Source organism: Uloborus diversus, chromosome 1, assembly GCF_026930045.1.
Source record: "Uloborus diversus isolate 005 chromosome 1, Udiv.v.3.1, whole genome shotgun sequence".
In the NCBI taxonomy this organism is placed as follows: Eukaryota; Metazoa; Arthropoda; class Arachnida; order Araneae; family Uloboridae; genus Uloborus; species Uloborus diversus.
This window is the reverse complement of record NC_072731.1, coordinates 113,335,937-113,349,351: the sequence shown is the minus strand read 5'-3', so window position 1 is coordinate 113,349,351 and position 13,415 is coordinate 113,335,937. Positions and strand designations below refer to the sequence as shown.

Below are 13,415 nucleotides of genomic sequence, written 5' to 3'. Positions count from 1 at the left end.
TAATAGATGCGTCCATTTCCGCCTGTAAACCAAATGTTAGCTTTTCCATCTCATTGATGGTCAGACTATATGTTCCCTCCAAAGAGCTTTGTATCTTTATTTGTTTTAAAAAATTCTTGTTAATCAGAAACGCTGTCATTCTTATGCAGGAAATTTTCTACAATTTAGAAAGTGGAAACTGCAAAAAAAAAAAAAAAGTCTTTAACCCATTAAGCGCCAAGTCTCCCATTTTGGGAACCTTCAATTAAGATTTTTTTCTTCATTAAGTAATTAAGATATCATTTTGAAATTTTTTAAAATGACTGATAGAGAACCTAACTTTACTGGTAATTTTTTCAAAAAGGTTTGGAATGTAAATTCTTTTTTGAAAAATTTTTAAATTTTGCGAAAATTTCTTGTTTTTGCATTACACGGGGAAAAAATTCCCTAAAAATAATAAATGCAAATGCTTTAAATTAGGAACATGGAATATGAAGCTCAATAGACCTTTTTTCAAATCACAACAAACAGGGGCCAAGAAAAATAATTTAAAGGAGTTTTAGAGGACTTTATTTACTGAAATCCCAAAATGGGAGACTTGGCGTGTTCTGATTAGCAGAGCAAGTCATGCCCAATAGAAATCGTCTTCACCCATTTTGCATGAAGGAACTCTCCCCTTTTTTCCTGTTGAAGCCACAGCCCCCTTTGTAGTTTCTCATTGTAAATACTCTTTTGTTGTTCAAGGTCAAGAGCAGGTGCTTTTATCAAAACAAGTAACATTCCATTCGTTTAGAAGAAAGTTCTGAAAAAACGGGTGCCAATCCTCCCTAAGGAGAATTACACATCTCTCCAAATTTCTACAGACTATTCCTCCCCCCTCCATAAAATATTTTGTAGCTCAGTCAGCTCCATGCTCCCCCTTCAATTAGGGAGGTTGAATTTCAACAGACAATTTTCCTCACCTTTTTTTTTTTTTTTGAAATCAAAAATGTAGTAAGAATTTTTGACTTTGCTACGAGCTTCAAACACTATTAAAATAATATATTTTAGCTTAAAACAAGAAAATGAATGCAGTATCACTTGTTTGTGAATCGCCAAATTCTTTTCAGATAGTTGAGAAAAAAAAAACTTGAATCGAAATTGTTTAGATCACAGATAATGCGATAACTGCCTCACTTTACATTTTTACCATTTATCGTAATTTTGCTGGATGAAGTCGAAGAAACTATGACCTTTGATAATTCCTCAAAGCGAAGCATGTTAGACATTTATCTCTAAAAACATTATGATGATGAATAAATCATTTCATCAAACATGTGAAGCAACCGAAATGTTCACTGCAAAAAAACCCTTGCCTAGAATAACACAATTACGCCATCAGGGAGCCCAAAAATATCTTAGTTCCATTTTATAAGATACATTTTATATAGTGCTTCATGTCATTGTCATTTACCATTGCTCGATCCTCCTACATGGTTAATAAAAAAAAAAAAGCTACCTCTTCTCTTTTTGTGCATGAAAATCCAAAGGCTTTTTGCTAAAAGGTAGTAAAATGTGTGGGAAAAGTTCCGTTTTGTACAAAAATGTTTAAGAAGAAGGAATGCAACAAGAATGAAAACCAGACACGGAGTGATGTACGGGCAGAGGGAGGGGGGAGACGTTCTTAAGGGCCCCAGTGGCTCAAGGAAATTGAAAATAACTAGCATACTTATTAATGTTGCAAATATGCACTGCTAGCCTCTGGGGCTGGCCTCCACAGCTTTTGTTGCAAGGGGGCCCAAAATGTATAGCTTTGGGTGTCATGAAAACTTAAAAGTTCTACATTTTAAAGCTTGAATATGTTAAATATGTACATAAAGTACCAATACCTAGCCATAATAATTACATAAAAACGATTTTAGAGCTTTCTAATTGGATTTAGCCAGAAATTATTCAAGTATCAACATAGTAGCAGGGATATATATATTGTCCCCATTAAACACCAAGTCTCCCATTTTGGGACCATACCATATCTCCTAACCTAATAAATATTTTTGCGAAATTTCAGCTACATATGATTAGAGATGTGTATTGAATATCAAAACACATGAAAACTTAAGTATTTTCAATGTGGTTCATATAGCGGCGCTTAATGGATTAAATAGAGACTGTTGGTATTCAGAGAACCAACATGACGCCCCGAAGTCCCCCCTAAGAGAACCAACAGTAGAGAACAGGAATAAAATATCACTTCAGAACAATCTGCATCATAATAACAGCATTTCTATCACTGAACAATACCTTTTTCAAAATCAACTTGAACATTTCCAAGCAAATTTCTGAATATGCATTTAAATTCATTTAAAAGCATAAAAATTACAAAAGGATTTGTACGTTAACAATCCTGGAATTCTTGGGAAAGTTTCATAATTGCATCTCTCTACATATGCCGAATTCAGTTTATTAACCGGATAATCATTGACCTCTTAATTTTTATGTCACATTTTTAACTAAGTAAGCCCATGATTAAAATGAGAAGTAAAAACAATAAATAAAATAAATATAACACAAATCGTTAAGGAAATGCTGCAAATGGCTATTTTAAGGCTACAATGGATCCCCTTATCAGGTGTTCACTCAAAACATTGTGTGTTGAGCACTCTTAGCACTGCTAAAGGGGCCCAAATTAGCAGCAAAATAGCAATTTGCAGCATTTTTTGTGACAATTGTACTTTAGTTACATTGTTTTATCATTTCAAACTGTTGACTTCAGAAACATAGTTATGCTTGGAATTTTTTTTTTTTCTTAAGTTCAGACATTTTTGCAAAGAGGTTTTTAAGAAATATTTACAAAATAACACTTTTTTAAATATGAGTTCTGAATAAACTTACCCATTGGCTCTTTTATCACTTTGTAATAATCTGGAGCTTCTAAGGGATCCACAGGCTTCATAAAAGGCCAAGCATGTTTGTGTGCCTATAATCATTAACTATTATTAATACTAATAGACTCTTTTAAATACAATCAAAAATACTTGGCTAAGCAAAATGCAAAACAAAAATTTTTTTCACTCCAACCTTAGTAAAGCCATCCCTAAGTAATCACACAACTAATCTCCCCTCCCCCCCCCAAAAAAAACACAGGAAAATTTAGTTTGCTGATCTTACAACTATCATACATTGCAGGGCCTTATGTAGGGGAGACTGGGGTTAGTTGTTACACAGGGTAAGTTATTACATTCGAATTTAAAATTAACCGCCAGTAGAAACTGCCTTTCCTTGCACTAGATGATAGCAATCGCCCATCTGCATTCCCTGACAATCACTGGAGTGCCTGCAGTCACTAGCAGGGACAGTGCTCAAGGAAAACAGTTTTTTGAGTCTGGAAGTAATTTTTCTTTTTGCTGTTATTTTTCTATTTGTGACGAAGCCGTTGCAGATAATGGACTGATTTCTATACCACGTGAAAGCTTAGATTTCCAGATAAGTGCTAACATATTTAAAAGTTTTGTACAAAGATGTAATACCAGTAATATGTGCCAAGATTTGAATTATCATCACATGGGGCAAGTTGTTACAGCTTTGTTGGGGTTAATTGTTACAAGTAACAACTTGCCCCATGCAAGTTTTAATTTAATATTATTTTTTCTTTTTAAAGGTGATATGGCGTGGGACTATAATAACAAGACGGACATTGACAAAACATCTAAAGAAACATGCCTGGAGGTGGGTTAAGAAGCAATGGTAGGAAGTTCATTATGAAAGGCAGCCGTTCAATACAAAATAAAATTCCTGACAATACAGAGATTCAGCAATAAGATTAAAAATGGTGGTGGGAAGTATTTCTGATCTGTTTCATTGCATGATTTAATTCATGTAAAATACTGTAGTTGGATGATAATAATATTAATAATTCTGATCTCTTTCATTGTATGATTTAATTAATTGTTAATATGTATGGTTGAATAAATAATAACAACAACAATGATAATACTTATAAAGTATTATTGAATGTAGTTCTTTCTCCACCGCTGCAGACAGTGCAGAAGTGAAGACGGTCCGCAAGCAGAAACCATAGGTCAGAGCCACTTTAACAAATACACCAATAAAAAATGTTTTGCAAGCCAAAGCTGGGAAACAAAATTTGTGAAAAGGAAATTGTCTCTAACAGAGAAGAAATCAACAGACACAAAGACAAAAAAGTGCAAAAATGTGCATCCAAACAGTGCGTCCTTCGGATGAAGATGATGACTGCTTCTGCATAGAATGCGCTAAATCGTATTCAGTATCCAAAAAAACATCTAAATGGCTTCAATGTCGTAATTGTGATGAATGGGCACATGAACGATGTGCTAAGTTTGATAAGTTATATGTTTGTAAATATTGTAATTCGGACAATGATTATGATGATGATAGTTGACCAGAATAAGTCGTTAATAAAGTTAATCTGTGACGCCAAACAGTTTTTGATTTTTAACGTGGTTAAGAATTTTTAAAATTGTAACAGAATAAACCACAAAATGTGAAAGATTCATTTTATTAATTATATATATATCATGTAACAACTAACCCCATATAGTGTAATAATATGCCCTGTGGTGGGGTAAGTTGTTACAATGTACAGTAGTACCTCCTTTAAGGAACACCTGTATTTAAGGGACACTTTTTCTGGTCCCAGTCCCTTTGAATAAGAACCTCCATGCATTTGCCTCTCATTAAGGGACACTCTATCTAAGGGACAAATTTCATCTAGAACGTAGCATTACTTCTTGGGATATGGCACTCACAATGGAAAAAAAAACATTTGATTGGGCCTCCTCCTTTTCAGCTATTGACACCAAAATAGAATCGGCTCTTATACCCTCTAAAGGCTACTTGTCGATACATTTTTGTTTGATTCCGTTCATTATTTCTTAAGATACAGCAGACACAATTGACGACAAAAAAACGTTCTATAGCTCAATCCTTGTTTGAGCGATTGACACCAAAATTGAATCAGCACCTGTTAGGGGCAACATATGGACTAAATTTCGTTTGATTCCACCAGTTACTTCTTGGGGAATAGCAGGCACGCATAGCTCAAGAAACCTCCCATTGCTCCATCCCCCTTGGAGGAATTCTCTCCAAAAACCAATGGGCACCAGTTCACATAAGGGCACATATGTGTACCAAATTTCGTTCGATTTCTTGCGGTAGTTTTTGCTGTAGAGCGGCCACAAAAAACTAGTCACACACATACGTGACACACACACAGACACAGAAACAGACAGTTATTTTCCAAAAATGATCGAAATGGACTCAGCACACCTCAAAACGTTCGAATCCGTCAAAATTCGAAAATGTGCACAAATCTAATACTTTCTTCTATACATTAGATATAGAAGAAAGTAAAAATGGGGGATTCGGGGACCAATTTAATGAAAAAAAGAGATCTTAAAGGACTTAAGGATCACACTAAAAGCCTTGAATTATACTATTCAAACAAATACCATAGAACATGGATTGTTTTGCAAACAATGAATGCAATAACACCTTTCAAGTAGATTCTTTTCTAGCATGAAAATGCTATCACTTTTAAAGGGAAGATATAAAACAACAATCTTCTGACAGGCAACATTGATTGAACTCTTAGCAGGAAACCTGGATTTTAATTTTTTTCCTACTTACCATGAGTGTTTTGAGCAATCTTCTTATACTCTCATAATCTTTATCTTCTAGCATCTTCAAGTTTGCATGATTGATATCAGTATTGCTCTGACAATTTGGACAGATGTATTCATCAATGGAGTCTGCTTCACTTTGAAGAACACCCACACAGCGGCCATGAAACCAATCTTGGCATCGATCGCAACAAATGTAAAACCTGTTGAAAAATATTCATTTTTTTCAAGTAAAAAAAAAAATCTAGTTTAGTCAGAAGCATTAAATTGCACACATACATAACAATATCATGATAATTCTAAGACAACAGTAGCATGATGGCATTATACAGTAGAACTTGGATGTAATGCCTCACAACATTTAACATTTTCCTTCATTTAATATTTTTTCTCATTGATACTGATATTTTATGCAAGAAAAAGCGATTAGTTACAATTTGAAGCTGAAATTTAAGTAAATAATATGCAACTACAATAAGTCTTTTAGAACACATTGATAATAGTATTTTTAATGAATGCAGGGCTCCCAAATGGTCAGCTTTTCCCGCCAAAGTCCGTTTTTTAGGGTAAAGTCCGCTTTAGACCGCTTTTTAACATTTTGGTCCATTTAGTCCGCTTTTGTATTGTTTTTACTAAAAAATCAGATGTTAAAAATTTTCATTACATTAAAAGATACTGTGTGCTGACTTATGTTAAGCCCGAACACGCTGCCGCGGCGCCGTTTTTCTACTGAACTTGACTTTCTGGTATTATTTCGCTTCAGATTGACGTCATTACTCCTCCTCCCACTGCTGTAACATGGAAATCTAGCAAATGGAGAAGTTTTAGGGAAGAGTTATGACGTGAAATCAAAGCATTTTGCTACCGATATTTTTCACGGGTTCGTACGCACTTGAAAAAAAATCAAGAACGTTTCGTCAGTGCAATTTTCTGAACTTGTGTTCAATATGTAGCATCGCAAAAAATTACTTCCTGTGTTTGCGAGTTCAATCTTTTTGCATCTTGTTAATATTTTGATGTTTTTGACAATCAGAAGTTACTTTAACATTCATTAACTTAGATTAGCTTATTTTATGTTTAATTACAATAGATAATAAACTTTTTTTTCGGAACCATGATAACATCCAACTTTCTTGGACTTCGCCGAAAATTTCTTGCTGGGTTTTGAGATTTCAATCTCTTTGCATCTTGTAAATATTTTGATATTTTTGGCAATCAGAAGTTATTTTGGCACACTCCAACATAGATTAGCTTATTTTTTGTTTAATTTTAATAGATAAGAGACTACTTTTTTTTTGAAACCATGGCAACATTGAACTTACTCGCACTTCGCGATCTTTTTGCATCTTGTTAATGTTATGATATTTTTGGCAATCGGAAGTTATTTTGACATAACACCTCCTTAGATTAGCTTATTTTTTGGTTAATTTTAATAGACAATTAATTTTTATATTTTTGGTACCATAGCAACATTGAACTTTCTCACACTTCGCGGAAAGTGCTTGTCGTTGTTTGAGATTTCAATCTTTTTGCATCTTGTAAATAATTTGATATTTTTGTCAATCAGAAGTTATTTTGACACACTCCACCATAGATTAGCTTATTTTTTGTTTAATTTTAATAGATAAGAGACTACTTTTTTTTCAAAACCATGGCAACATTGAACTTACTCGCACTTCGCGGAAAATTGCTTGTCGTGTTTGAGATTTCAATCTTTTTGCATCTTGTTAATATTTTTGGCAATCGGAAGTTATTTTGGCATACGCCACCATAGATTAGCTTATTTTTTGTTTAATTTCAATAGGTAATAAACAACTTTTTTTTTTTTCGAAACCATGGCAACATTGAACTTACTCGCACTTTGCGATCTTTTTGCATCTTGTTAATGTTATGATATTTTTGGCAATCGGAAGTTATTTTGACATACACCATCATAGAATAGCTCATTTTTTGTTTAATTTTAATAGATAATAAACTTTCTTATTTTTGGAACCATAGCAGCATTGCACTTACTCGAACTTCGCGAGGAATTGCTTCTTGTCTTTCAGATTTCAATCTTTTTGCATCTTGTACATATTTTGATATTTTGCGCAATCGAATGTTATTTTTCACATGTGCTATCCTAGACTAGCATATTTTATGTTCAATTTTAGTCATGTTTAGTTTTAGAGAATTTTTTTTTTTTTGAAATTATGCCAACAGTGAACATACTTCGCGAAAATTTGATTCTCTTGTGCAAGATTTCAATCCTTTTGCATCTTGTAATTATTTTAATATTTTTTTAAAATTGGAAGCTGTTTTGACATGTGCTACCTCAAATTTTTTTATTTAATTTTATTTTTAAAAACTAAAAAACTTTGTATCCTAATTTTTTTAAGTACTCATAATGAGTATTTTCAATTTGAAAACATAGCTCTATGAATCTAAACTTACACATTTATTTATTACATTAAGTTATCCAGTAAAAGCAGGCTCAAATTTACAATCAGTGTATTTATCGCTTAAGCAGCATTTGTATATTTTTGGGTATGGTGACTTTAATAAAAATTTTTTCTTTTTCACTAATTTTTATATGTACTTGAAGACAGTTACAATATTTTTTTGGTTCCCGAACAAATAATACATACATATGAAGAAATGATTTGGATACTTAGCATACTAATAAATGATTTGCAAACCTCTAATATTTTTGAACTTAGTCAGTTAGTAGCTTAGCCAAAAATTCAGGGCTCCCAACACATTTTAATCATAGAAAAGGGTAAAAGAGGACCAGTTTGAATCAAAAAGGGGACCAAAGAGGACCGGTTAGGATTAAAAAGAGGACCTTGGGAGGACCAACCATTCATAGTTAAACCCAGGGAAGCACCAAAAAGGCAAATTAGCTGCCTGGCACTAAATACGTGAAGATAATTCGTTAATTAACCATAAAAATAATTTTTAATGATAAATCCTTATCACCTTCTGTACAACTGAACTTTTCATCCATTGAATTATCTTATTTACACAAACATTTGGAGGGGGGGGGGGATCACAAGCAAGCATGTAACTGATCATCTTACAGAGTAACTTTAATTGTAAAATAAATTTTTCTACTAATTAACAGGTAAAAACTGGCTAATTAAAAATAATCACCTAAGTGACCGATAATCAGTGCATACATAAATTATTACAGTAAACACCTTGGCACATAGTAGTTTACAAAAATTTTCACATAACCAGTTTAAAGATAATTCATTTTGATATAAGGTACCGCAAGACAAGAAGACATAGTTTAGAGGCCAGAAGGTCCCCCTCCCCCTCCACAGCCCTTGGTTTTTTACACATATTTCCAGCCTAAATATGGTAAGTTTATATATATATGAGAGTTCATGACCAAACACACCAAAGCAGGAGGTAATTTCTGGCTACGCTACTGACTAAGTTCAAAAATATTAGAGATTTGCCAAATCATTTATTAGTATGCTAAGTATCCAAATCATTTCTTTATATGTATGTATTAGTTGTTCGGACACCAAAAAATATTGTAACTGTCTTCAAGTATATATAAAAATTAATGAGAAATTTTTTTTTATTAAAGTCACCACACCCAAAAATATACAGACACTGCTTAAGCGATAAATACACTGAGTGTAAATTTGAGCCTGCTTTTACTGGATAATTTAATGTAATAAATAAATGTGTAAGTTCAGATTCATAGAGCTATATTTTCAAATTGAAAATACTCATTATGAGTATTTAAAAAAAAATAAATAAGGATACAAAGTTTTAGTTTTTAAAAATAAAATTAAATAATATAATTTGAGGTAGCACATGTCAAAACAGTTTCCAATTTTCAAAAATGTTAAAATAATGTGCAATGCTGCTATGGCTCCAACAATAACTAAGTTTATTATCTATTAAAATTAAACAAAAAATAAGCTAATCTATGGTGGCGTATGTCAAAATAACTTCCGATTGCCAAAAATATTAAATATGAACAAGATGCAAAAAGATTGAAATCTGCAACACAAGAAGCAATTCTTCGCGAAGTTGGAGTTCGTGCAATGCTGCTATGGCTCCAAAAATAAGAAAGCTTATCTATTAAAATTAAACTAAAGATAAGCTTATCTATGATGGCGTATGTCAAAATAACTTCCGATTGTCAAAAATATCAAAATATTAACAAGATGCAAAAAGATTGAAATCTCAAACACGACAAGCAATTTTCCGCGAAGTGCGAGTAAGTTCAATGTTGCCGTGGTTTCGAAAAAAAAGTAGTATATTATCTATTAAAATTAAACAAAAAATAAGCTTATCTATGTTGAAGTGTGTCAAAATAACTTCTGATTGACAAAAATATCAAATTATTTACAGGATGCAAAAAGATTGAAATCTCAAACACGATAAGCACTTTCCGCGAAGTGCGAGAAAGTTCAATGTTGCTATGGTTCCAAAAATAAAAAGAGTTAATTGTCTATTAAAATTAATCGAAAAATAAGCTAATTTAAGGAGGTGTTATGGTAAAATAACTTCCGATTGCCAAAAATATCAAAATATTTACAAGATGCAAAGAGATTGAAATCTCAAAACCCAGCAAGCAATTTTCGGCGAAGTCCAAGAAAGTTTGATGTCACCATGGTTCCGAAAAAAGAAGTAGTTTATTATCTATTGTAATTAAACATAAAATAGGCTAATCTAAGTTAATGAATGTTAAAACAACTTCTGATTCTCAAAAACATCAAAATATTAACAAGATGCAAAAAGATTGAACTCGCAAACACGGGGAAGTAATTTTTCGCGATGTTACATAGCGAACACAAGTTCAGAAAATTACACTGATGAAACATTCTTTATTTTTTCAAGGACGTACGAACTCGCGAGAAATATCGGTAGCAAAATGCTTTGATTTGATGTCATTAACTCCTCCCCCAAACCTCTCCATTTGCTAGATTTCCATGTTACAGCGGTTAAAGGAGGAGTAAGGACGGTTGAAGGAGGAGTAAGGACGTCAATCCGAAGCGAAATAATACTATAGAAAGTAAGGTTCAATAGAAAAACGGCGCCGCGGCAGCGTATTCGGGCATAACAAACGTCAACACACAGTATCTGTTAATGTATTGAAAATTTTTAAAATCTGATTTTTGAGTAAAAACAATATAAAAGCGGACAAAACGGACCAAAATGTTAAAAAGCGGTCTAAAGCGGACTTTACCCTAAAAAACGAATTTTGGCGGGAAAAGCGGACCATTTGGGAGCCCTGGAAATTACCTCCTGCTTTGGTGTTTGGTCATAAACTCTCATATGTATATAATCTTACCATATTTTGGCTGGAAATATGTGTAAAACCAAGGGTTGTGCACAGGGAGGGGGACCTCCTGGCCTCCAAACTATATCTTCTTGTCTTGCGGTACCTCATATCAAAATGAATTCTCTTTAAACTGGTTATGTGAAAAATTTTGTAAACTACTATGTACTAAGGTGTTTACTGTAATAACTATCTAAAAGGTCTTTATTAGGTATGCACTGATTGATCGGTCACTTAGGTGATTATTTTTAACTAGCCAGTTTTTACCTGTTAAGTAGTAGAAAATTTATTTTACAATTAAAGTTACTCTGTAAGATGGTCAGTCACATGCTTGCTTGTCACTCCCCCCCTCCCCCATCCAAATGTTTGTAAGAATAATATAATTCAATGGATAAGAAGTTTAGATGTACAGAAGGTGATAAGGATTTATCATTAAAAATCATTATTTTGGTTAATTAACGAATTACCTTCACGTATTTATTGCCAGGCAGCTAATTTGCCTTTTGGTGCTACCCTGGGTTTAACTATGAATGGTCCTCCCAAGGTCCTCTTTTTAATCCTAACTGGTCCTCTTTGGTCCCCTTTTTGATTCAAAGTGGTCCTCTTTTACCCTTTTCTATGGCTAAAATGTGTTGGGAGCCCTGTGAATGTTGTAGTTTTTTGGTTAAACAAATTGTTATAAGCTGAAAAAAACAAAAATATTTAAGTAATCCTCCCTAGTAGTGGACAAAACTCTTGGAATCTTTAAAAAATTTCATTTGATTGAATCTCAAAAATGAAAAATTCACACATAACTCACTCAGAAACCAATCCAGTTCAAACCCAAAAAACAGTTGATGGCTGAAATACATTTATTATACAACAGGTCTGTCCAACTGCAAAGAGCCCGCGTTTCAGAATTCCGGTCTCTGATCACCTGGCCGGGCTGCAGTTTAACACTAGAAAGACGGAGGGGCCTGTGTGACCCCTCGCGTAGTTTGTTGTTTAATAACTCGGATAATATCTAACGGAACTTAATGGAATTTTCTGACTTTTCATTATATGACACTATTTGAATGCTTGTTTAATCATTTAATCATTCGCCTCATAGTACTGTTAATATTGATCCTTATACCTAGAAAGACGGGAGGGGCCACAGTGGCCCCTAAGCATTTTGACAATTAAAAAATTTATTTTTTTCCTTTCTCCTAATTGTTGTAGCATAAAAAAATGCCATTCACTCTAGTTTAACCTGTAACTTCCTCTTTATGCAGCCGATTGGATATCCAAATGCTATAAACAGTACCGACTGCTTACCATCCGAACGGTGGCCATTGCTCTTAGAAAGGAAAACTAATTCAACCTTTTGCCCAGTATAGAGAGAAAAACTAAAAATAATTAAGTACTACGTTTTTATTTAGTCATGAAAGAAGGTGTATCAGGCATGTGGACTCCCTCAGGAAGAATTTTTAAAAGAATTCACTCCAAAAAATGGGTAGGGGCCACACTGGCCCCTTCAGTCTTTCTAGGTATACAGAAAATGTCAGTCGTTCTAGTGTTAAAATGTTGAACAATATCTCTTACCTCTTATACCATAACAATTAATAATAATTAACTATTAACTATAAAACAATGAAACAGAAGGATTATGAAACAATTAGTTTTCATTTTGATGGGAAAACTGAGGCCGATCCGCCTTCTTTACAAACTTAGGAATGTAAACATCGATGCGGGCCGCACAATACGTGTTGGCGGGCCACCAGTTGGACAGCCCTGTTATACAACATATTCAGAAGCTTCAAAAAGAGTTGTGTTTATCTTAACGTGAACAAAATCTTTATTGTTTTTCATTTTTTGAAAGAAAAAAAAATAAATAAATCAAAAAACGGATAAAATGAATTGACTTCTGAGTGATTCAAATAACAATTCACAACAACCAACAATAAATAATTAAAGCAACACAAAAAAACTCTTACTGAGATTCATCATAAGGTGACCGACATAGACAGTAGAGTTCTTCTGCTGCATTCTCTGTGGCTTTTGTACAATCATTGCACACATATCGGGACATGGATTTCGCTTTGGCTTCAGTCAAGCCGATGCACTCGACATGGAACCAATTTGAACACATATCACAGCCAATCATAAACCTGTAATTTATTTTAAAAAGGAAGACATTAAGAGTTTTATAAAATAATGCATTTATTGGAACTTCAAATGCTAAAGAAATAAATAAATAAAATAATTGTTTCTTGAGAATTATATTTTGCTTTGAAATCTTTCAGAGAAGGAAAAAATCCAAGGGTCAACAGCTTTTTTTATAGAAACAAACTTATAACTTGGCTTAGAGAATTGGAACTTCAATGGATATAGGATTAAACAATTCCATTTGTTGAAATAGAGACAGGAAAAGCCACTGTTTAGCTATTAAGTTGTTCTTTTATCTGCTGTATAAAATATGTTATGTTTATTCATATTTTGTGATAAATATCAACACATTTTTAAAATTAAAAGAAAAAAAAAAAAAAGATTTA

At 33.1% G+C, this 13,415-nt stretch overlaps 1 protein-coding gene across 1 annotated transcript in view; it reads right to left on the bottom strand.

Moving 5' to 3' along the window:
- LOC129234461 (nucleosome-remodeling factor subunit BPTF-like) overlaps positions 1 to 13,415 on the bottom strand; it is a 138,030-nt gene that overhangs the window by 11,603 nt on the left and 113,012 nt on the right. The window contains exons 21-23 of the mRNA XM_054868466.1: positions 12,858 to 13,031; positions 5,626 to 5,821; positions 2,851 to 2,935 (exon numbers count right to left, since the gene is read on the bottom strand). Coding sequence (XP_054724441.1) covers positions 2,851 to 2,935; positions 5,626 to 5,821; positions 12,858 to 13,031 — 455 coding nt within the window. The remainder of the gene's footprint in view (positions 1 to 2,850; positions 2,936 to 5,625; positions 5,822 to 12,857; positions 13,032 to 13,415) is intronic.